At 34.7% G+C, this 26,316-nt stretch overlaps 1 protein-coding gene across 7 annotated transcripts in view; it reads right to left on the bottom strand.

Annotated features, from left to right (window-relative positions):
* The window catches only part of LOC126841030 (protein still life, isoforms C/SIF type 2), a 53,013-nt gene that overhangs the window by 16,159 nt on the left and 10,538 nt on the right, over positions 1-26,316 (bottom strand). For 4 of the 7 annotated variants that reach the window (XM_050577237.1, XM_050577235.1, XM_050577236.1 and 1 more), the window contains exons 2-15: positions 24,465-24,631; positions 23,675-23,856; positions 23,465-23,583; positions 22,468-22,675; positions 22,212-22,405; positions 21,938-22,157; positions 21,521-21,733; positions 21,229-21,450; positions 20,403-20,579; positions 20,277-20,333; positions 20,044-20,206; positions 19,420-19,695; positions 15,931-16,066; positions 3,549-3,694 (exon numbers count right to left, since the gene is read on the bottom strand). In XM_050577237.1, the coding sequence (XP_050433194.1) occupies positions 3,549-3,694; positions 15,931-16,066; positions 19,420-19,695; positions 20,044-20,206; positions 20,277-20,333; positions 20,403-20,579; positions 21,229-21,450; positions 21,521-21,733; positions 21,938-22,157; positions 22,212-22,405; positions 22,468-22,675; positions 23,465-23,583; positions 23,675-23,856; positions 24,465-24,577 (2,426 nt within the window). In that variant the 5' untranslated portion in view covers positions 24,578-24,631. Of the gene's footprint in view, positions 1-3,548; positions 3,695-10,749; positions 10,848-15,930; positions 16,067-19,419; positions 19,696-20,043; positions 20,207-20,276; positions 20,334-20,402; positions 20,580-21,228; positions 21,451-21,520; positions 21,734-21,937; positions 22,158-22,211; positions 22,406-22,467; positions 22,676-23,464; positions 23,584-23,674; positions 23,857-24,464; positions 24,632-26,316 lie in introns of those variants that run through there. The other 3 variants (XM_050577238.1, XM_050577240.1, XM_050577241.1) reach the window with 3 other exon arrangements.

Consider the following 26,316-nt stretch of genomic DNA (forward strand, 5'->3'; position numbering starts at 1 on the left):
TTTGTCGAGAAAAAAATAATGATTGTTAAGTTAATCAGCTTGTTAAAAAGTTAATTGGCATGTTAAAGTGACATAGATCTAATTACACATTACTAATTGAGATTTGATTAAGAAATATAATATTTTATAATATCACTTATTAGTTATCACATTTCGTGATAACCAATGAGAACGTTGGAATCAAGGTAACCGCTTTGGTAACCCAGCTAACATTTTGTTAACTTAACAAATAGAATTTAATAACAAAATTGTTATGATGAACACTTACTTAATTTAACTAGATGTTAAATTTAAATGAATTGTTAACTAACATTATGTTAAGAGTGTATTTGATAATAGTTTATGAAACCGGCTGATAGTGTTATAATTATTGCTACATTTAATCGCATACAAAGTGAATAAAAACTGCGTTAGGTGTATTGTGTTATGCATGTTTAATAATATATTATGCTAATATAAAATACAATTATCACGCAATGAATAATTTATACAATGTTTAACTGGAGTTGTACGATTGGAAGTTTTCAAAGGGTTGGGGGCGAGGCAAGTCATAGCGGTACCGCCTTGTCTAAAACGCGCTAACCCTCTTCACTATCAGCTATTATGATATTATACAACTGTCACCAACGCATTCCTGTAGTATAGCTTAAGCGGACGATTTTATTTCTCCATTCTCAATTCAACATTAATTTGTCCCCTCGAGGAAAACTGACAGCTTTAACCACTGTCAATAATAATTATATAGGTACTGTTTATCTGTATTCAATGCAAGAAAGCACAATATTTTTCACTAACTGAATATTTCTTAAGCTTTTTTTACTTGTTAAAGAATGTTTTTGCAACTACAAAAAGCAATATGTTCAAATAAGTATTTACGGATCTATTTAAATCGTATACAATCTAGTTCCGACACAACTCGAGGGACAATATTATTATTGTATCAACTCCATACGAGTGTCAAATGGAACACACCAATGTATTACATTCTGTACATTTTTTTATTGAACAAACATTTAGTTTTCAACGAGCTTTTTCAGCGAGAGGCATTTAATTTAAACATTTCCTTTGCGATATTTATTCAGTCGGAATATATTACAATGATAATAATGCTTTAATTTCGTTTTTTATTCATATTATTAGGATCTGTCGGCTGCATATTGTGCCCAGTGTTACTATGGCAACAATGGCGTCATAGAGAATATCGCTTAGTAACGATATTTTAAATGTATTCCCTTTAACAACACTGTAGGCATACCTACATAGTGTTTTTTATAACGAATCCGCTGTTTATGTAATTGCTCATCCACGTTTACACTATTATTGGTGTCCCTCGTCTGAATAAACCAAAACCTGCCACTATTCATATTAATAAGACACTGTGACAAAAAGAGAAATAAGTCTGAAGCCATTATATATTTTCTTTCTATGCACACTGTATATAATACTTATTTCAAAAAACAACACTATACTGGAAGAAGTCTAAAATTGATTTCACTAGCAATAGGTTTAAAATGTAATTTAAAAATCAATTAATCGTTCTTCGGTTAATTTATTAACACTTATTTTATGGAAGTATTGTACGGGGTTTCGAGGAAGAAAAGAATTCTTCGGAGTTATACATAACAACAATGATTGAACAGAAGAGTAATAAATCCAAGTGTGCAACGTGCTGAGAATTAAGCCCGTACCGCGTTAGTAATGGACGAACTTACTATAGACAATACAGATTACAGGGCGAAGCACTTTAATGTCTAATGTTTGTGAATGATGTAGTTTGAGTAAATGAGATTCTACCACACAAGATGTGTTTGGAATTAAATTTAACGGCTTCAGAATAATTGGGTCAGTAGTAAGCTTAGTAAGAGGTAGGAAACCTGTAATTCTTAGAGAATTACAGGGAAAAATAGAATGAAGAACTTCGACGACCGGGGATAGGTAAACCCCTTGCCTCAATTTTTTTTAATTTATCAAATGTGCAACACAAAAAGAGCCCTAAGCTACTTATGAGTACTACACGAGACCGACTAGTGGGAGGCACAAGTCGAGTTGGTTTTTTTTTTTTAACAAAACCATATAATTACACATCACAGTTTAACCTTTTAATTGAGATTTTGCGACCAATTTCTTACACCAAACTCCTCGATAAATAGTATATATAACGCCCCTTAACGAATCACTCTGTATAGAAAAACTAAAAGGGCCAACCGGAATTTGGGAACGATTTTCCATTATGCGGCCACGACTTTAGCTCCAACACCTAATACATTATTATTATATTATATGTGCCAGCAGCTAGTAGTGCCTATTGTCCGCAAGTCGAATAAACGAACCCATATTTTCTTTGTTAAGCTTGGGACCAAGAAAACCGTCTTTAATGACTTTGCGTTTGTCCGGGCCGTTGTGTAATAGCTACACCGTAAGATTATATTATGAAAACAGACAGCTCATTCGGACGAAAACAAATACATTTTTTAAAAAGACTTATTAAGGACCCGCGAAGATATCAGTGTAGCCGCATGAATATTATTGTACAAACTCCTTATCAAACAGAAGATTTAAATGATAACTGATAATATTATCATCACAGATATATATAATAAACTAGATTGCCATCTAGTGATAAGCATGAAGGTCGACTTCGGCCATTTTTGTGGGATTTATGTGTGTGTAAACTATAAAATAATATACGAGTATATATATATCTGTGATCAGCTTAACTTGTAATTGTTATAAGCAGCGATAACAGTTATAAACATGTGATAAGGTTCTAATTCCCACAAAGATGGCGGAAAATAGTAAAACTTCAATTATCTCTATTAGCGGCATGTACACTTAGCTACGTATCTAGTTTACTGTATACTTATATTTGTGATTATCACAGATTATGTAATTTCTCTTTATCTAATCCGTGATATTATTATGAAATTTTATGCTCAAACCTGCGGTCACACTGATTTCATTTTGAGTCATGTGGCGTCATGGTTTTTGTTGTTTACATGCCGAATAAGCTATCAGTTTTCATATAGTCTGTGGCTATATCGTAGTAACAAAGGTTAAATAAAATCAGATAGTGCACTCTTAAACAAACTTTAATAAACTCAGGTCAGTGTGACCGAAAAATGAAAAAAATAATTCTTCTGTTGTACAGTGTGGTCAAAAAAATGTTACCAATCATCTATTATGCCGTTATCACCATCAACCACCGTTTATTGACTGTGACTTGTTATCAGTAATTCTTATCATTTTTCGTTTCAACTGTAAACAGTGTGTACAATATTTTCCGGGCATTATAATTATTTGCCACTACCGCGTTAAGTTGAAAAACCAATCTAAAAGTCGCTATTTGAAAATCTATTGTTTTCCTACGGAGTGCACTCTATCTGTTTCCGCGTGTAGTCTGTGGCTATAGGAACCGTTATAGTAAGTCAATATATAGGTATATCGTTTGCCCTTGTTTTTTGTTTGTACACGGTCAAGGGTCGGCGCGGAAGCAAACAGAGGTGGTGTTTTAAATGCATACTATTATCTATATCTAACGTGGCACTTACCCTGCTTTTCTGACAGCTCCCGTGCAATTAAACGAGGCGGCTGCGCTCCCTGTTTGTTTGCCGCGATACGGCGAATTTTGATTGCTCTCGCCGTCGTCTTCGTCGCTGATGGCGGTTGTCAAAGACATGCGGTCGTCGTCGGATATCTGCGAACAACAAAAGCAGAACCATAATGAGCCAATGCAATAATTAATCGGTACACATTATCACCCGAGCAAACTATATAGGGCTATCCGTGCACAGTATAATACAGAGCAGCGTTTGTTCATTTACAAGTCGGACCGCCCGCACAAATTACAACAACAAAACCAATATCGAATACGGTACAGCGCAGCAACGTACAGCTGTAAAAACCAACCGTCCTTATATTGTTATCTGTCTGACCGTTTACTTAAACGATATATTCTATGACTAACAGAATGGAAGAAATTTAAAAAAACAAAAAAAAAATCGTTTTGTAAGATATCGAATTGTTCCAAAACCAAGATTTGCGGGATGGCTGCAGTTTCTGCGGCGTTCAATTTAATTAACCCTTCAGTGCTCATTGTAACAGAAACGTGACATGCTTGTTATATAATTTTTGTTTTGTTAGAAAAAATTAATTTAATTTAGGTGGAGCTCTAAAGTTAATTTGTTTTAAAATATATACTTTTTTACTTATTTGTCCCAAATTGCTGTTAATTTAATCTGCAAAACTAGAATTGTACATCATAAAATTAAAAAATTGGGCATTGAAGGGTTAAAAGAAGTAACAATTATTTAAAAAAATATATATAATCATAATTTACACTTATAGCACACCATTTCCATTAAAAAATATATAACAAAATAAAAATGTTACCGTTTAAGTTCCAAGTTGATTGCTGTGGAAAACGCTAAAAAATACAATCATTTAGAAATGATATAATCGTAAAAAAAACACACAAACTAAATTATTTCAATTATACATATTATTTTTTTTTTTGCAAATAATGAACGGTTAGAACCAAATGTTTGAAATACATGTAAAAAAAAAAAAGACACCGAACTCGGTTTGATTCCATCATCCGTATAGTTAATATATTTCAATAAAAATATCATATGTGTACACCGGTTGTAATCTAACTATGCGATATTAATTTAATTAAAATAATACACTAATGCCGGGTTGCACCAAATATTTACACAGACATAAACTCGGTTAACTGGAGTTGAAATAAATTCTGTTGCATAAACCATGTTTTAAACTTTATCTGTTGTTAAACATTTATTTTATCACGAGTGAAATATTTACAGGGTCATTTAGCGCTGTGTAAAAATGTATGTGTAGTTGTTATCAATGTTTTGCGTTAAGTGGTAATAATAGAATTGTGCGTTATCAGTTTATCATTGATTAGACCCCTTATGATAATAATATTAACTCCTACTGTTGATACTATTTATTCGATAACCAGTACACTGGTAATAACCTGAATATAAAACAACGGTTGAGCAACACGTGTTAATTAAACAAAAGATAAATTTTAACAAAAGTTAGTTTATTAAATAATTTACTAATAGATAAGGACAAGTTTAGTGCAACCGGACATTACAGTATAGCGCTAGAAAACAAAACGTGCATGTACATATAATATGTATTATGAGGGACTAGTGGACACAAAACGGATTTAAATAACTTATGCAAGTTTTTCAAACGACCTCGACAGTATGTAAAAAAAAATAAAAACAATAATTCAACCTAATACACGATTAAAAGTACAATTTATTATTTTGGGCGTGAAGATTGGGGTAAAATATTATTGCATGTAGTAATTTGTTTTTGTCTTTGGGCCAACACTCGACCGAACTTTTACAGTACAGAATATATTATCCGCAATTTATTTGGGTCCATTATAAATAACGAATGTTTTTTAATTTATTTTTGTTTTTTCCATGGTAACCAAAAGTCGACATTGCAACTTTACCGCTCCATAAGTTTTCACAACAGTTAAGTGTGCAAGATGAAATAATGACGTTATTATTTATTTCATTTCGTACATGTTTTTGCCACGCTTTGGTATAGTTCATGCAATGTCTTATACACAATATAATATAAAGCAAAACAGGCCAAGCGAATCATATAACACAATACCTATTTTGTTCTTGTAACAACACTTTGTAACGCCGAAATGATTTATTTACAATTTTAATTAAAACCGTGTTGAACTACTAAAACTTGGAATAATTAATTTATCTGTTAATTTCCTCGAGTATAGTCTTATAAAATCTTATTAAATTTATATGCGATACCGAAAACCGTATTATGGAATAAACTTCTAGAGGTACTTACATGCTCCGGTAACGCACTTCCATGTTTACAGTTCACCGTAGACCGACTAAAGTATATACTTACTTGTTTACTTGATTAAGTAATCGCTATCGGATCTATATAGGAAGTGAACACTTATGTATTATCATATTATCTCATTAGTCTAGGAATATTAAAAAGTATTTAGATCTGTTGGCGTTGTAAATATACATAATTATTTAAGCTGCTTGAGAAATAAAAACTTAACAACTGTGCAACGTTTTGTACGCATAAACAAAACAAATATTGATTTGTTTTAATAAGAGTATGCTTTTTTTACACTCAATTTCCATTACACGGTTTTGAAATATCCGATTTAGTTTCATATCTACACCTTAAACGTTCATAGTATACCCAAAATACATTACTCATTTTCACAGTTCGGTAAAATTTAACAATTTAATGTCAAACAGAACATAGTTGATGTAAATTTTGAATTAAAAAAATAATAATATTTTAACTAAAAAGAGTCGTTCGTGAATAACGTTATGTTAAATGAAAAATATATTTTTTTTTAAACATAAAAAATTGAGAATATTATAATAATTAGACAATAATGAATTAAAATGGCTAATTCTAGAAGTCTATAAAATTGTTTATAATTAATGCTTACTTGCTTCCACAGAATATTTATAATAAAAATTATTAAAAACAGTATTAAAAACCTTTATTGGTAGACATAAGACAAAAGTCATTCGAATGATAAAACAATAAATGAAAATACCAAACTTGAAAAGACATAAAACTTTTTGATTTTGTTTTATTTTAATACAAAAAAAAAACAATTTTTAAGATATGAAAAATAGCAGTTTAAATTATCAAAATTAAAAAAAAATAGAAATTAAAATAATACAAAAATTATTTTTCACAGACGTTTTTTATTGTTCTTTTATTTCCTTTATTACTTTATATTATTATTATTATTATTCGACAAGCTAATTAATGTACTCCGAATCGATAATCATTATTAAGTTAAAATAGAATATTGTTAACGCCAAAGCGATAATGTTTTATCATTATTGTTTATGGGGCTTATTGTTGTAGTAATGTAATGATGATTACCAATTTCATAGTTACTGGAACTGGAGGAAATCTCACGGTTTAATAGGTATGTTTATGATTCACAGTAATATATTCATATGTTATACACATATCTTATGGTGGAATCCTATATTTTGCAATTTGGCTTTGTAACTTTGGATACGAACGCCTAACCGATCAATGTAATAATACTGTGTTTTTTTTACCACCAAAGCGATATTTTTTTGTATAATATACACTCAACCTCATTCACCGTTTAGGTCACTGGGGCACAATATTTGGGTTCGTTTTATTATATATATATATATATATATTTATAAACTTACCGTTCCCGTGTGTATTTTCAATATACTGATAAAAAAAAAAACCATAATAATTTATAATACCCCGAAGCGACGGTATAAGCTGCCAACACCTTTTCGGTTGGTTTACACTGTTCACATGTTTTTTTTTGGGGGGAATTTTTTTCTCGAGCCGACCTACCACCCAATTATCCAAAACAGGTACTCCTCATACCTATATAAATATTAATACAATAGTGTATATATATATAATTATTATAATATGACCGTATACGGTTTTGCAAACACCTGTGTCGCAGTGTACCACAAGACCTGACCTGAAATGTAAATAATCTACAGTGTGTGTTTGTATTCAGTATTATTCTAACAGATGCAAAGTCCACAGGACCAAAGTCAGTCTGCTATGTAATCGTACAGACAATTGCCCTCCTCCTCCACCCAAAACTAATACCTTCCCGTGATGAGATGCTGCAGCTTCATAATATTTAACTTGACAATCAAACCAGTCACTGGTTTTAAAACGTTAAATCCAAATTTCAGATCTTATAGTTTTTTAGTTATAATATACATCGGATTCGGTAACATTTTCAATAAGGAGTAAACACAAAAAAAAAATGAAACAGAATACATTGTGAGTAAAATCAATAAACCGGGTTTGTGTTCTCTTTCTAAAGTTCTTTCATTTCCCTCTACTAAAGCTATCGTTGATTAATCCAATTCAGTTGTTACAGCTATAGTAAACTATTGATATAATTTAACGAAACGCAGTCTTTTATTAATATTAATTATTCTTAAAACAAAACAAAAAGACTTTTTATAATTTAATTATTGTGAAAAATTAGCTCCACAATACTACCCTCCGAAATACAAGAAGTAAAGAGTCTTAAAAATTGGTGTCCCAAAAAAATTCCATGAAATTATATGCTCAACCATCCCACGAACAAATAGCTACTTATTAACTTACTTATTTACTTAGTCATTAAAGTTTACAGTACTTTAAAAGTAAGTAATCCAAAACAGATTATCGACCAGGCAAACATTTCCAGCAAATTATTCTTAATTAAAAAAAAAAATTCAACAAAACATATACTTTACCGTTTAAGTTTGAAGAGTTTGACAGAGCTCAGAAATATACTAAAATAAAAAAAGGTAAATATTTAATAACTTTTTAATATTGTAAAAAAAACATGAAAAAAATGTGTTCAAAAAGAAACATTGCAGTTATTGAAAAAAAAAACCAATGTCTTACCCTTAATGGATCACCATTCATATATATATATATTGCTGTTATAATTAAACAAGATTATGAGAAAATTGAAACAAAGATTATTTTCTTAATGCAACATTGTAAGTCGCTGTATTTGAAATTAAACTGATGATGAAATATTTTTTGACAGTATCTTTAGTTTGTACTTTAATATTACTCGCTTGTGCGCCAATTATGTATATATATATATAGACAAATAATAATTGAGTTATTATCCTGTTCTGTAAAAGGGCCAGACTTCCTCGGAAAGTGTAATACACCAAATATATATATACATATATATTTTTTTTTTTATTACTTCTTGAACACAATATATTAATGATGAACTGAAGATTAGTTTGTTCAAGACGGACGGTCTCCATCGCGTTATATAATTCACAAAGTTTATATTTTGATTATATTTTTGTCGAGCAAACATTTTAAATGTATTAAAACTTCTAATTGTGTGTTATTGCTTAATATCGGTATTAAACATGTCAGCGTTGAACATTATTTATTATCCAGCCGTTTGCTGTATTTAAAAAGTTTTAGATGGCAAATTAAATTTAACGTTTATAGCCGTCAGCTTGTTAAGTTGTTAAACTTAAATGGAAGTTTTATTTTTTATGGCAAGTTAAGCACGCCAATTGGTGGTGTTACATTTGTGTGACTAATAGAACTCTCAAAGACGGTAAAGGTTTTTCGAAAAATCTTAAGAAAGCACAACACAACAGGATAGGTAACTCGTTATTTTTAGAAAAAAACAATTATTATTTTTTTTTTTTTTAAGACAACCCCTTTGAGTCGGTCGGTTCGGTCGTTGTATTACAGCCACGTTTCGGGTAACATAATTAGCACAATTTTACTATTGCAGTAGACACTGCCAATAACATTGCCATAGGTCCAGGCACCCGTGTTTGCGCCTATTGGTGAGAATATCCGAAATCAATTCAACAAACCATTTGGCTGTCCTCCACAAACGTCTGGTCGCACGGCTGTTGGAAACCTGGCGCGATTAGCATGTAATGTGCATAGTACATACTATGTAACGACAGGCTCGTGTATTGATCTTTTGGGTTTACTTTGGGCAAATACACACAGCCGGATAAACTGGATCCCACGATTTTGCACAGAGCCGGTGTTTGAATAAATTATCCGTACAAGAAAAGCGCTGTTTGCCCCCGCAACATTGCCAGCAAAACGTCTTGGAAAATCTGCAGCAATGTACGTTTATGCACAGACACTGCTGAATAACAACAAACGTTTATGTGTATACAAAATTATACATCTCCCAAAGCCTGCGTGGGTTTAATTTACACATTGTCGGTGTATTTTTTTTTACCAATGGCACCGCCCACTAAAACAACAGTCGGATGTTATTTAATAAAATTGAATTTTTTCATGTATAAAAAATACCTTCATTTTCTGTACGGTAACCAGACCCGCATTAAACATTTGTTTTCCGTTTTCTTACCGTTTTGAATATATTTTTCTATTGTATTGTACTGACTTTTGTGCACACGTTGACTCGTATGCTGTGTGTTGCCTTTTGTTTTTGCCAACACCGGCGTTTGCGACCCGACCGAGTAATGAATGAGAGTTTCTTGGATACAAAAAGAAATCCGACCAGGCTTAACGAGAGACCGTCAACGCGGGTAAACAATCGCATATAAAGCCAAGGCCAACACACACACCGTGGTCGCCACGGCTTTTAACAAAAAATTTTTTAAAAAAACCCTAAGAATCTTTAAAACAAACAAACGTCAGTTTGATTCCGACTCTGCAGTGTAAACGATTTAAAAAAAAAAAAAAAAAACAAAGACAACGTTTTTAATTTCCGGACAAAATGCCACATTAATAGTATTGCCGTCTGCAGACTGCACCCTTGCACGCTATAATGCTACACTGCGCTACCATTAACAACACACAGGGTCTTCCATATGATTTAAGACGTTCATTTTTTTTTGGAAAAAATTAGTATTTTGAAAATTACTTTTTTCCCCACACACTTAGGTGTACACGGTTTATTATATTTGTACCGATACTTAACAACGTTTATGAAAATTTCAAAATGAATGTCTCACGTCAGACGGATCACCCTGTATATATTGCTACAGACGTTCGCCCGAACGAATCGACGTCCCGGGCAAGTTTTCGCTGACGAAACGGTAAAAACTTTGCTCGTTACAAATTACAAGGTAACTTTACCGCGGGGCTAAAAGCGGCGTTACAACGACAACAATTCTCACCCTACCCCCCCCCCTCCCCTCCGTCCTCTCGTGGTACCTTTTTCAGGAAAACTCTGTTGCACGTGCCGGCCGTCGTCTTCCAGTGGCCGTGCCGGAACGACGCGTTTCCCCGGTCCACGCCGTCCTCGAAACTGGCCCGCGCGCCGTACAAGAACTTCCTGCTCGACCGCCGCCACCGGTCCGTCGCCGGCCTGCGCCTGGCCGTCTCGTCGTCGCTCAACGACCTCGCGTCGTCGTCTTGGCCGGCCACGCCGTACCCAAAGCGGTCGGCGTCGTCGTCCCGGGCGCTCAACGCGTTCTCGATGAACGCGAACAGCCGCAGCACGCGCCTGTCGTACTGCCGTCCGTCGAACGTGGTCGCAGTGTTATCGCTACAGCCGTTGTCGTCGACCACATGGTCGTCTTCGCCGTCGTCGCACGCCGGCACGTCCAGGCCGAAGTGTACGGTTTTGGTGTGCCGCGGTTGCTGCTGTTGCGCGGTGGCGGCGGCCGTGACGGCGGACGAGGACCGCGTTTTGCCTTCGACCATTTTCATCGGCGGACCGTACCCGTCGGCGGCCCGTCGTCGTTATGCCGACGCGACGCGGCCGTCCGGCCGTTGGCGGCCGCCGCCGATTCCGACCGCGACCGGCACATGTATCAACCGCGGGACGCGGGAAAAAGTGTGTGTATATTATCTTCCAAAAAAAAAAAAAAAAAAAAAAAACGGGCTGGCCGAACGCGTTTGACCGGACGGTAACGGCGAGAGCGAACACTGCCTGAGAGGTCGACGCGCGACGATCGTTCAGCTTCCGTCGGCAGACTACCCTCGCGGGACGACGAGGGTGTGTATCACGAGGGCGTAGGTATTCGAGCGTCCGCAGCGTCCCGGCGCCCCGATCGCGCCCTCTGCCGGGACGAGCGGCCAAGCGGCCGACACGACGCGGGATATATATATGTATGTTTAATGGCTTCGTCCATACGCGGCGTTGATGTATGAAAACCGCGTGACCGCGTCCAAAGGGACGGACGGGTCGGGCGGCCCTCACAAAGAAAACTTATCTCTTATCTCTTATCTTATCAGATAAATCAGCTGATATTTTTCGTTATGATAACAAAAACTGTTGGTTTTTCCGGTTGTGTGCCAAAGCAAAAACATAAAATGTTAACTTCCAAGCATGTATGTAAGAAGTAATAGCGTTACTTAAATTGTTCCAAAGTATATATCTGCAACTTGGATAATAATTCACGGCAAGCCAAACCTGGAACCGCAGACATTTGATATGATTAAATTAATATCATTTATAATATTACAACCTTTGTGCGCGGCCTTTGTGCTAAATCCCAAAAAACAATGCGGCGGTGCTGGCTTTTGTCAGGAACGTCAGGCATTTGTATAAACGATGATGACTGGAAAATGCGGTTTTCTTTTTCTTCTACAATGTTTTCCCCAAAATTCAATAGCCGTCGATTTTGTGGTGCGGTTGAAAATAATACATCATAACGTCTGCATTACATTGTGGTTTTCTATTTCTGATTCTCGTTTACCGCCAACCACACGACCTTGGTTCATCATATAGAGTTACAATGATGTTTTTTAACTTCAAAACAATCAATAAACGTTTGCTCGCCCGTTCGGCTTTATTCTTGACGTCATTGGCATAGTGATCCATCAGTCTTAGATCCTCGCCGTTGCCTAGTTGAATGCCAATGCTGGATCAATAAATCTGTGTTCAAACGGATCCAGCAGGGTTAACGCGTGTCGTTGTTATTCTTATTAAATAGATAGAATTTGTTCACACCATTCAAAACAATAATGGGCAAATTTACGAGCAGTTGTTCGTATAACGAGTTTTAAAGGTTCAAAATAAAAAAAAAACAACACCGAGTAATTGCGTTGCGTTTTATAATTACACAGTTAGAAGTTGTATGTATTGTGTACAAGTTATAAGTTTGTTTGAAACTGTGAAAGAATTAAAACGGTGTGTAAATATTTGCTGGAAACTTTGTGGCCTTCATTTGTCATGTCTGGATACAACATTTGGTGGTAACCGTTGGAATTCCAACTAATTTTCAATGTGTGTAATCAAATAAAACATGTGTGTAAACAAAGTACTTGAAAAATTAATTAATAAAGAAATAATGAAAAAAAACCAAAACAATTTGTTCCAAAAATGAAAAATAAATAAAATGTATATTAGTTGTTAGTGCATATAATATAACTGTATAATAATGTCACTGTAAACACATTTTCAAAGTGTCATAAACGTCAAGTTATAAAAAACAGAATGGGTATTTTTTTTAAGCCAATTTTTTAATTGTAAATAATGTATAATTTGATACTCACACAATTGACAGCGTTGATAACTTCCGGTTGTGTGCAAAAGGCCTATGAAGAGTAGAAAACCGTTTCATAGTTTTTTTTCACCTGTTCATTTAAAATAATTAAGACATGAAACCAATGACAGCTGATTAATCTGAAATCCTATTTTATACAAACAATAAATGATTTTAAATATTAAGTAATAAAATTCAAAATGTAAGTTAGTACATATTTAATGTTACAAAACGAAAAAGACCAAGTCGGGGATCAGCGAGACATGTTCAATGGAAAATTCCTATTTCATTCCAAGTAATGTTCTTAATAGAATTTCTTAATATATTCGATAATTTGAATATATTTTCAATTTCTTGATTTCTTCACTTCCTTTTTTACTTCCTCCGCTTTGATTACCGGAACTCCTTACAAGTGCATTTCCCCACTTTGTTTTGGTTGTAAAAATGTAAATGCAAAGCTAGATATCAAAAACACGTCCCTCAACTCTCTCCCTGGAACGTCCGTAACTCAAGATAACTTCCTTTACAACAATATACAAGTCTAGTCGAAAATTTTTTAAGGTATTCTACATCAACTTATAGCTAAACACCTATTTTAAAAAAATAACACATGTTTTGATTTGTAAAAATTGTATTAAACAATGCACAATGGTCTACCAAAAAGGTTATCTATTCTTTAAACATGTAATTAATATTTCTTAGAGATTCTGTTTTTATATAATAACAATAAATTAAAAAATAAATGTGCTTTTGTGTTTATAGTAATTGCATATAGTAAAGTAATTAACTACTCGACTTTAAGTCAGTAATTGGGTAAGAAAGAATGTATTTTTATTTTAAGTACCTAAAGTATTACGGTTAATAACTATAGCAATAGATCACTCCATTTCTACCATCTCGTTATTAATAATTTCCTTTATTGAATTAAATACATTTTAAAATATTTTCATTTATTTCAGTGCTAATATGAATAATATGAAACAGTAGACAAACCCCAGTGAAGGTCTTTATAAAAGAAGGCACGTCCTAAGAATATCATTATCACCTTAAAGACGGTAAAACTCGAGGGACCCTGTACCTAGTCTGAATATTAAAATGTCTATCAGAAAAATTGTTCGCTCTCTTTTTCCCTTTATTAATTGGCAGGCAGACTAATTTAAAAGTTTAATTGGCTCGTCCCCAAGCATTGTGACTTACCGCTGGCCGAAGTAACTTCTCAGACATTGCCAATGTGACCACGACGTTAGAGATGGTTTACCTGTCTTGAATAATGTGAACACAATCAATATGAAAATAATTTTTAAAAATAATTAAATTTGAACTGTTCGGTTTTATATTCAAACATAAAGTATAAAAAATATAACAATTATCAAATTATTTGCAGTTAATACAAAACAATATAATTAAGTTCACTAAAAGAAAAATATCTATTAACTTGGATCAGTTATTTTTAAAATTAAAAATAAAACAGTATCGTAGTTAAGTTAAAATGGAAAATTCTATTTCAGTTTACAGTTAATAAAGGGATTATTAAAAAATATTACTATTGAGAAATTACCAATTATTATTACTACATTAATAAAAACTTTTAGTAATGTGTTTGTGTAAATGTACTGTTTTACAAACCAACATTTTGTTTCTGATTGACTCTCTCTTCTCTAGAGAAACAACATATTTTCCTCTTATGCACTGTATTGTTGAATTGAATTAGGTACTCCACTCAACCGTTAAGAAATTTTAAAGTACAACAGTTAAACGAATATTAGTTGTTTTGTACTGTCATAACGAAAATAATTATTTTCACTATAAATAAACGAGATAAACACTTCACACTTTGAAAAATAACTCACAATAATTTACACAGTTAACTTCCTAAGGTCCACAATACATCACGTTATACCAAAAAAATAAATAACAAAATTTTTTTTTGTACATTTTAACCTCGTTAGAGTCCATCCTGGTTTACATAATTGTTCAAACCGGACCCAAATATTTATGGATATAAAAATCACCAGAATATTACCATGTACCATATTATTATATACACCAAATTTTTGTCTTTAACAACCTTATAAATGTATCATTACCTAATAATATACACCCTAACGGCAAATCACCTCGTTTTATACCTATACAGCAACGTCATACCGAAAATGATGTTCTAGTTTAACAAATTGTTCCTATTATTATTTTTATCCCTTACATCGCTATTCTAATATATAGTGATATACAGGGTGACTTATTTAAAGTTATCCACTCGATATCTGGGGTCTAAGTAATTTGTATTTTCCTTAGTGTTTTTATATATTTTTATAATGTGTTATTAGAGTTAAAATTTAGGACGGGTGCGGTTGAGTAATGCGCGCATATAAGAAAATGCTCCCCCCTTATTCCCGTCCGCAACTTTAATCTTTAATAACATCAAAAAAAAAAAAAAAATTATTCAAAAACTGGTTATCGACATGTAACCTCGGGAGGGTTAGGTTAAAAGTTTGTGAACATTTAGTTCGCGCTCTATGCGTTAAAATCACCCTGTATAAGCTGATGTCAAGTAGTAATTATTACGTGGCTACAAACTATGACATAATTGGTAAAAAAAAAAATATGATTATTCTTACACGCTGTACAATCGAGTACGGCTGCTGAACGTACAACATTCGAATTCTTTGTTGTAATTTGTGTATGAAATTTGTCTCCAACAAAAACAACCCCATTAGTGGGGTCTTACAGAGGTTTTCTATTGAAATTAATTGAGCAGCTATACGTGTACTCTAACGGCACTACTCGACGAGCACAACAAAACGACAAACAAATGGACAATTTTTTTTTTTTTTGTTCGTTATTTTATTGCACTGTCTATATTTTGCAGACTACTTATATGGTTTGATCGGTTTGAACTCACCTCGGACGACGTTAAATAGCACAGACGGGAATCGGTGCTTTCGACTGAAGCTTGTTGTGTGATTCCACTGAAACTGTGCCTGGCCGCTCTTTCATTCATGTAATCCAGTCTGCCACTGTCTTGTCGTTCGAACATCCTGTTGAATACTTACGTATGATCTCAAAAAACGTTTACAAAAACGATTTCCAGTCATTAGCATTAGTAATTTGTCTTAGTATTGACACCGGTTGTTTCGATATAGTTACTTGCCGAATCAAATGATGACTGTGGAAATCTATTAGGTTAGACGAGGATCCAGTAATTAAAAAAAAAAAAAAAATTAACGAAACCGATAGAAATCTGTTATAAACGAAATCGGCTGAAAAATGTATATTTTTTGTCAAATGTGAATATGTTAAGCTATAATTGATTTCAAAGTAAAGTTATTATTTCATTCTAAGTGTAAATGTGATTGGTATTGAATAAAAAAAAATTTAATGGAAAAGGTGAAGGCCGCGTAGTCCATTTTCTGGATCCACGCCTTTCCTTACAGAATTTTGACTTAACTTAACTTAAAAGAAAATTAAATGTTCTGTCGAAATATCCGCACGAAATTGTCTTGAGCAGTATTTGGTGGTCTTCCAGGCTTAAGTATTTATGTTGCTCCAGAGTGTCCAAAATCTTAATTTATATTCTGGATTTTAATCTTATTGTTGATCCATCTTCGTATACGATTAGGCGTTTGGAAACAATGTTTTAATCGGCCAAAACACATATTTGTGTAAAAATCTACCAGGCAGCTGTGGCAGTTTTAACTTTTGGATAAAACTAACCCAAATAATGTAAAACCGTGTAAATTATGAGATAAATGAAATACCTACATTTTTACTTAGCACATAAAAAAAAATTGTATTTTTGCTATAGTTACATTTTTTATATATTTATTTATAAATGTTTATAATACTTTTTTTAAAAATACATTTATTTTTATTTATAGTAATAATATTTCAATTTTTTGTCTGAATAAACAATTATTCAGACTTCTACATTATTTTATTTTTGATCTATTATTTATTTTATAAAAATTTAAAACATTTCATAAACAGGGTCATTTCATGTGAAATTCAATGAACTACTCAAAATAGGCAAAAATGACAATATTTATTACTTTTTTATTATTTTCCAGAGCTCTATCAACTTTTGTAACTTAAATAGTAACGTATATATATATATATTTAATTAACTTTTTTAATTTGTTGAAATCGTTGACTGGTCGATAACCAGTTTAGGATAATTACTTTTCCATTTATTAAGATTATAATTTAAGCCGGGATGTAGAGTGCGGTTGAGTAATGCGCGCAGATAAAACTAATAATTCTACCCTACCTCCCGCCTTAAATTTAAAACTTTAACATCATTTTTAAATATACTTGTGTTAAAAATAAAATCGACTAAGGCATATACGGTACTAAGTTAAGTGGAGTAAGCTGCTTCTGGAAAATAAGCTTATACAGTTTTCATTATCTATGAGGTTCTATTTTTACAAAAATCTTTATCATTTTTAAGTGTTTATAGAAACGGTGTTTTATTTTTGATTTCAAAAATTTAGTTGTAAAAACCACGTTATTTTAATTATTTGTGTATAAACTGTATCAGGTAAATTTTTATTTGAAATACATTATTACTTATTGTTTCAAATTACACGTTATTTTTAAATCTGCCAAAATTGCCTTTGTTTCATCAACGCCTGTTGCAAAGTCATTTGTAGACTGTATAGTTTGTAAATCCGTCAAAATGTCTTCACTGTCTAGTACATCTATGATGTTCGTGTTGCTTTTGACTTTTTTCCTACTACCCCGAACAAGTCCTTTCTTTGTCTATCAAATGGCATACAATCTGTTGAGAAATATCGTCTGTTGTTCGCCTGATCTATTTATAAAGTTGAGATGCCTTCGATTTGTTCAATTTAATATTAGTCCAAAATCGCATCAAACCGATTTGAACAAATACAGTGTAGTCGATTTAATCAAAGACACTCATTTTTTAGAAAGTAATAACAATTGTAGAAGTTGAGGAATTGGATTATTTTTTTGTACATTATTATAAAACTGCTAAATTTATTTTTAAACGATATTGTAAAATAACATAAATAAAAAATTTTAAAATTGTTATTACTTTCCTAGGAAGTGCGCCTCTCTCTCTCTCTCTCTTCTTCTCTCTGTCTGAAATTTGTGTAATAAGGATTTCGAAAATCCACACGTTTCATTGGAATTCCAACAAAACTCTTCAAATTGTTTAAATAATACATAAAAAAACCAAAATAAAATAATAATACATTTATGCTGGCTTGAACGAAACCAATAAAATTTCTTGCAAACCAACATTAACGTAGAAAAATGTTAAGGCCAAAAAAAATTATACAGTAATGGAGAAAATAACAGATGATCAATGTTGGAAAAAAAACCTAATATAACTAAATATAAGAATAAAAATATGAAAATATAAATATAAATAAATATAAAAATATTATTAAGGTTAAAATCATACAGTAATGGAGGAACTAAAAGATAATCTACTTTGGTAAAATAACTTAATATAAATAAAATTATATAAATAAAAATAAGCAGTAAATATTATTAAAATATAATATTTTAAAATTTAAATCCTGTCCTTTTAACTAAAAGGACAGGATTTTTAAAAAAAATAAAGGATTCTTAAAACTTGAAGTATAAGTGTTTTTGGATCGCCAAATAAGTGGAAAAAATATTCTTTCCACGAAATGGGGCTTTAGGAAATGAGTATAGAGAATTGTCTGGTTGGAAAGAATAAGAAATGAGGACTGATGTGCGACTAAAGCCAGAAACATCAGTCAAGGTTGAGGAAACCATTTCTAGAAGAAATTTCATAAAGAGATGGCGATAGGAATGATAAGACATGTTCTGTGTAGATCATAGTCACAGGAATAAAAAAAAAAATCGTTAGTTTTTCCTTTGAAGGAAATACATTGGACCATGAATATGTCTTCATGTTCCTTCTTCTTCTTCTTCTTCTGCCCTTGGTTCTGATGTGACGTACCACAGATTTAGGTGGTAGGTAAAAAAACCGTTTTTAAATGTAATACATAATAATTATGAGCTTTCCACGTATTATGACAATCACAAGTCTAAGACCACAATGCACTTTACCGCATTGTGTTGTTCAGACAACCAACGGTTCTCATATAACCGTTAAATGTGTTAACCTGTTCATTTTTACAGTTTGTACTATAAATTAACTTTCATGTATGTCATATACATTTATGTCTACTATTACCACATAAATGTTTTGTATATTTCTATACAAATTCCTAATAATATCATAAGATATTATAAATCAATAACCTGTATCAACCTTTTTAGCATAAAAACCCATCATAACAAACACCTAACCTAATGACTCTTATTTTTAAAGCGATTATAGTTATAATAATAATAATAATAATAATAATTATATACTAGTTCCTGATACTACCTTTGCTCAAAAGAATCATTTCTATTATATTTGCAGGCATTATCAGCTGCAAGGCTGTTTTCGTGACGGAGAGACGGTAAAGACTCCCAAGCTGATCTCTTCGATTGCTTTCCTGGTGGCGTATGGTGATGTACATAGTCGAATGAGCTGTGTGGTGGTACGCAGTTGATACTTGATGTACCACTTCCCATTGTTGATGAACCGCAACGCCATCCATCACTATGCCTAAACCAATGGGCACGTGCAGACTCATTCCAACAATTAGCACAGCGATTGCTGTAAACAAAAACACAGGTCCTTAGTAGTTTAAACGACTACGCAAAATCTACAAAATATTGCTCTTTCGTCTGCTAAAAACTAGGATCTGGTAAATTTTCAGTTATACATTAATGGCAAATGATGCCTTTGCTGGGTTACAATAGTTATGGGTCTATTGCGAAATGAAATTTGTAAAATCTCCTACTCTACAGTGTACTGACTTTAGGAGACTTTTTGCATACCTAAATGCAGGTGTTTGACTTTGTTAGAAGTAAAAAAAAACTAGTCAACTTTATTTGTTCTTAGGCGGTAGCTTAGTGATTTGAACTGCATTGAACGAGTGTCATTTAGATGAATAATGTTTACCTGGACGGAGCGTGGTCGGACAAATATCCTCGTTCCCGGTCACGTTCCCTAGCGGCATCTTGCCGATCGCTATAGTAACCTTCTCTGGTAGCACTGGACGATCTCTCCACACGATGCGGTAGCGTGGAAGATCTGTTGAAGCTTCCTCCGGCGCTCATCGGGCCTAAGAAAACAATACAACACAGACACAGTTTAGTTTGCTGTCGTCGACAATGTGATTCGACCGGACTTACGCCTTCTCGTCGGGTACGGACTTCTAGAATTCAACGGAGGTAGTTGTTCCGCCATTTCTGCAAATAGAAACACAAATACTCAATAAACATTAGCCAGTCCGAGGCTCTTTGGGTCGCTGTGCTCACCTAAATTTTCCATGCTCTGTGTCAGCAGTGCTTCGAAGGTGTGCAGACTATAGCTTTCGGCGTCCATGCCTCGGGCCAAGGTATTCCGCAAGTGCATTTCGTATTCGAGCAACAAGCGGCTGGTCGGTGAGCCCGGGGTGCTGGTAGCTTGGTTATCGTGTTTCTGATAGCCACGGCCTACATTGCAAAGTCAACTATTGTAGCTAGGTGCGGACGAGATAACATAGTCTAGTCGCTAAAATACAATATTTGTCCAAAAATACAATGCACCGTGGTTAGCCAACGACAACCGCTCTAAACATTCATTCGTCAGTGGCACAACCAACATTTGCATTCAGGAGCAGGTAAAACAGTCTTCTTCTTCATCTTCGCCTTACACTCCCAACTACATGGGATCGGCTACCCTAGTCCCACACCCCCCATAGAGCTCGATCTTCTACAACTCGTTCAATCATCCCAGCTATCTTCATATCACTTTCTATTCCACCTTAGTCACTCCACTTATCCATCTGAACATTCTCATCTCCACTACACACATCCTCTGTTCAATTTTAAGCAGGCAAAACAATAAACCCCCTTCCACTGGTTGAGCCACTAAATAACATTATACAATACCACACTACGGTTGTTCGACTAATCGTTATAGCGTTTGACTACATATCATTATTCTGATAACTAGGTATGAAGCGATTCTAGAGTTTGGTCAAAACGTGATAGCTATGAATCCCCCGTCCCCGTAATTTTCGTTACGCGTTTCTACCTACTAAGACCACGTGTCTTGGGCAGACATGCTTATCAATACTCTATCGACCATGCCCTTACGGACCTGAGTTTTCATTATTGCTAGATTGGTCCTGGTCAGAATTACCATTGCTCGAGCTGGGCGTCGTCGCGTAACACTGGTTGTCAAACATTACGGTGTCAGAGAGCGGAGAACCGTCCGCCGGCTGTGTAGGCCGACCGTTGCGGTCTAGCTCCAAGTAAAGTCCTCTGGGATGATCCCTCATGCTTTGTTCGGCTCGGCCGATGTCATACGACGACCGGGAACCTAGATTACAAACACAAACCGTAAAATACCTTTGACGAAATGACGGTGAAATAATAATAAATGAACGTACCCAAAGTGCCAAAGCGCGAATTTCTGTGTTTGGCCGAAGACTCGGATTCGGATTGCGCTTGCCTTGAACAATGTGGCATAGGCAGATTCATTGTCGAGGCCGGCGGCGCCTGATGGTAATAACTGTATCCACGTCTCCTGGTCATTTCAGGTGAGGTGGCAGGACTTTCCAACGACGGCATCGGCTTTAACGTGCGTTTCATTGTGCCCATGCCTGAAAACAAACGAAAAGTAAAATTTAATACACTGGTCTAGCATAAAAAGCAAAACCATAACCCTCAATTTGGGAGCAATAACGTCAAATCTGATTTGCTACGTTTGCCTATCGTTGTTCTGTATGACATTATTGCAGAGGTCTTGATATTAATTTATTTGTTTGTTCGTTCAAAGAGATAGCGGCATAGTGACAGCAACTCACCGTCTCTGTACCGATAATCATCTCTGTACGCTTTGTTTTGATTTCTCGAACTCTTCGGGACGTTGATGGGCTTGAACAAGTCCGTCTCCAAAATCCTAACTCCGTAACCTTCGGAATAGTCTTTAGACAACATCCGCGGGGTGCACGTGCCGGTGGTGGTCGTGGTCTTGGCGCCGACCGTTTGAACCGCCTCGCTTTTGCAACTGTCCTGTTGTTGACCCTGTAATCGATATATTATGAAGTCGCATATCGATTGACATCATCATCCGCTTACCTGTTCCGTTTGTGACCCAGTTCCGGTGATGTTTAATTTCCCACCGGGCGTGGCAGTTTCTCTGTCTCTCGTGGTTGAGCTTCGGGATATGGTGGTCTGTTTGGTCGTGTCCTCGGCCGACAGCTTTTTGTCCGGGTCTGAAGGTCCGTCGCCGAGAGACAATTGTCTGGTGTGGGAACGCGGTAAGGTCGATGCTGAAAAAAAAAAAAAAAATTATTGTACTTACGCTTGCTTCATTGTCGGGCCATCGACTTACATCGTTCCTTGTTGTACCGCGGATCTTGAGCCCTCAGCCTGTTGAACTGGTCGGCCGTCATGCAAGTGCACTGAGGCTCTCTCGACCGGCTCGGCGACGTCGGGGTCGACAACGGTTTCCTCCGGACTTTCGTGCTTTGCCTCTTGGACGTGTCCAATTTCAGTGAATACGACGACGACGACTTGCGGGACAATTTCATCGATGGAGTCTGCGGCGGTAAAAACATATTATACATTACAATCACTGAGCTCGATATTATATGAAACGGGTGCTCAGATTAAAAAATATCCCGACCTGCGACCTGCAGCCATTTTGTGTACCGATTTCATGGAAAGTAAAAATGCTCAGTTACTTTTCCATGATACATATTAAAATGTTAGGTTAGGCGATGATAACACCGCATAGAGTAAGTAATATAAGGACAGGCCATTGTCGATACCTACTAGCGTATAATTTGATATGAATCAACCAATAATTTAATGGCGGCAATCCTACAACCTTTAGTCGAAAACAATAAACTAGATGGCAGCATAGTATAACACGACGAGAATAATTTAATATGCGATATTATTTACTGATTAGGTACGACCATATTAAACCATTAAAATCTGTGTACAATAGTAAATTATTAGTAATATGGCAACACAGCGTGTCAACCTATAATAGCACTTCAAATATATTATCATATGGCCACCGCCTGTAACGCAGTCACAAATTTGATAAATCATAAAAATGTTAGGCGAACCAAACTTGATTGCTAACCAATGATAAGAATGGAAGTCGACGTCCGCCATTTTTGTGGGATTTATGTGTGTATGTAAAATAATATATATAAATATTATATATATATATATATATTTGTGTTGGGTGATGATAACACGATAATGATAACTCTTATCATATATTTGATAAATCACAAAATGGCCGCCAAACAACAGACCGCGGTCGGTGTACCTATATAAATCATTATTATTATTATCGTCTTACAGATACTTACACAACATTCTTTGAACTGTTTGGCGTCGATCGGCGACGTGAAGTTAAGTCCCCACGTGTCGTTGGTGTGCGGTTCTTTCCAATAGGCGAAGCATTCCGAAGCTAAACCTATTTTTGTGCCTGAAAACAAACATTGAACACAAGTAAGTGGAACGTGTAAAAATTTAGTGGCATTTTTTTTTTATTATTATTATTATATTTGCAATCATACCGGGCTGCACCAGGCGGATGTCCATAATTTTCTCCACCTGACTGTTGTACGCGGTTATGTGGAAAATATAATCGGGCGCGTCTTGTACGCATGTAATATTCACAGGAACGAGGTCTTCGGATATTTGCTGCCATTTTATTTCCTCTCCTTTGGCGCTCACGTGGAACACTTCGGCCCATAACCTATACAAGTATTTACGATTATATTTTTTTACGACATAATGAGTATAATATTATGTATAACACCGGGCTCGGTACTTTGGTCGCCAGCAACACAATATTGTATATACATTTATAAATTCTTTCATCTCAATAAGTTCCAACGCTTTGGCGAAATTACATTCTGCCCGAATCTAATGTGGAATAATATTATTATGCTTTATTTTATGCCTCTCTCGTGTCGTCGCATCGCATATTTATTCTATACACAAACACACATTATGAATAGTTGAGCTTTTCCGAACAATTAAACCCTTCGGGGACGCGCCGGGCCTCGAATAGTAATCATCTTCTTTAATGGCTAATGAAAGTCGAAAAGCTAAACCCGCCGCGGTTGTTCCCCTCGTTTATAATTATTCACCATCGAAACACATCTAGAACACACACACCCACACACTGCGCAGCGGGTTAAGTACAATGTTTTTCAAATAATATTATAATATCTACATCGCGTTTATTGCACAATAAAACGGCCTAACCGGATTTCAACAGCTACACGCCCAAATGTCTGATCCCTGGCTAGTGCTTTTGGCCAGTTGTAATCTTAGTTATATAAACCGCTTCTACCGTACCTTAGAAGATGGCCGTCTCTTCTTCTGGATGAGCTTTGGAATGGTCCGGCAACGTCGTCGTACCTGTACGATTTTTTTATTAGAGGTCCGCAGGAGCTCAGTTTGTTGCCCATGTCCAACCCCTGCGTCTGCTCTGGTCACCACCCTCCTCCGTCCTCCCCCATTCTCTGTTGACAAAAAAAAACAAATTTTTAATTTAACGGCCATACAACCAACGTACATTGTTTAATATTCATTTTTAAACAAAACACTTAAAACATAAAGTTAACAGGTTTAAAACCACAAAGCTTTAACAAATTTCTTGTAGCAACTTTTTCAATTATTGTCGCGAAAATGCCATTTTTTACATGATATATACACATATATACAGGGTGTTACAGCATGAAAGGTAATTAATAGGTGATTCGATATCTGGGGGACCCTCAAATAAGCCCCCCGTTTTAATTTTTTCGATAAGTCAAAAATTAAAAGTTTCGACAGTTAAGTAAAAAAAATATGACTTAAAAAAAAAAATTATTCCCTGTTATTCAGTGCAAAAATCTCACCTTAAAAGAAGAGTCACATCATTTTTACTCTCTTTCAGTCCCTAACTCAAAAAAATAATTAGAGACAAGCAATAAGAAGTAAATGATAAGTGATAAAAGATAAATTCTAAGAGGTAATTGATAAGAGATAAACGATGAGAGGTTAGAGATAAATGATGAGAGATAAATGATTTAGAAATAGTTGGTAGGAGATAAACGATGAGAGATTAGAAATAAATGATTAGAGACTAGAGGTAACAAAAGAAGGTATGATAAGTGATAAGAGAAGAGTAAGGGGCCGAAAGGGACTGCAAATGATGTGTGGAATTAATTTTTTTTTTAAGTCATTATTTTTTTACTTAACCGTCGAAAAAACCTTCAATTTTTGACTTATTGAAAAAATGAAAACGAGGGACTTATTTGTGGGTTTCCCAGATGTCGAATCACCTATTACTTGCTGAAACACCCTGTATATATACAACTTAACAATAAATAAATACAATTTGTTAAAAAAATCGACTTATTGCCTAACCTAACCCCGTTTGAAAATAGTTTCTGTTAAAAATTGTTATTATAATAATTTTCCGTAGGGTTATATTATTATTAAGTACTTCCCAATTTATCGTTATAAAACGTTATCTCGACGAGTGAGCAAGACGTTTGCCAGACGTGGGTGGATAACCTCCGTTTGGCCGTAGGCGTACACGGACCAATAAGTTCAACGCCTTATCCCCCCCAGAGGTCGACGACAAATACAACAATTAATTTAAAAATAAAATTAACCCCAGGAATTTTATTTAAAAAAAAAAAAATTTAAATGCTAGGTCACCCGTCCGGAACACGTTAACAATCCACACCGTTCCACACAGGTTTGCAAGTTCTGGAAGCTCAAAATATATGATAAATAGCTTGTAATATAATAATGTACACGGTTAAAGTACTGTCCGATCGAAAAGACACACGGCATCCACTCATTAAGATTAACTAACTCGATATCCTCGCAGCTGTTGGATTATTATAAACCGTTGTGATTGATTGGCACGCAAACACGCTACTTGCCCCGTTAATTTCCCCTAATGTTTACATTCAAATTGAATAAACGTTTTAGTTAATTAAATTATCCGATCATAAAAAACAAAAAAATATGTTATACAGAAATATAGAATTATGACCCGGTCGGATTTATTTGCATGCAATTTTTTTTGGGTCTATTTAACTTTGACAGAATACATGTTGTTAACATCTTGATCTTGTTCAGCGGGTTCAATTGGAATTAATCATAAAACGTTGGTTTCCATCTGAACCGATATGTCTGTCCTTACAAACGG

This window comes from Adelges cooleyi, unplaced genomic scaffold, assembly GCF_023614345.1.
Source record: "Adelges cooleyi isolate 19-005CV unplaced genomic scaffold, UGA_ACOO_1.1 ACOO_flye_CR_arks_rails_tigmint_CR_PRNA_376, whole genome shotgun sequence".
Lineage (NCBI taxonomy): Eukaryota > Metazoa > Arthropoda > Insecta > Hemiptera > Adelgidae > Adelges > Adelges cooleyi.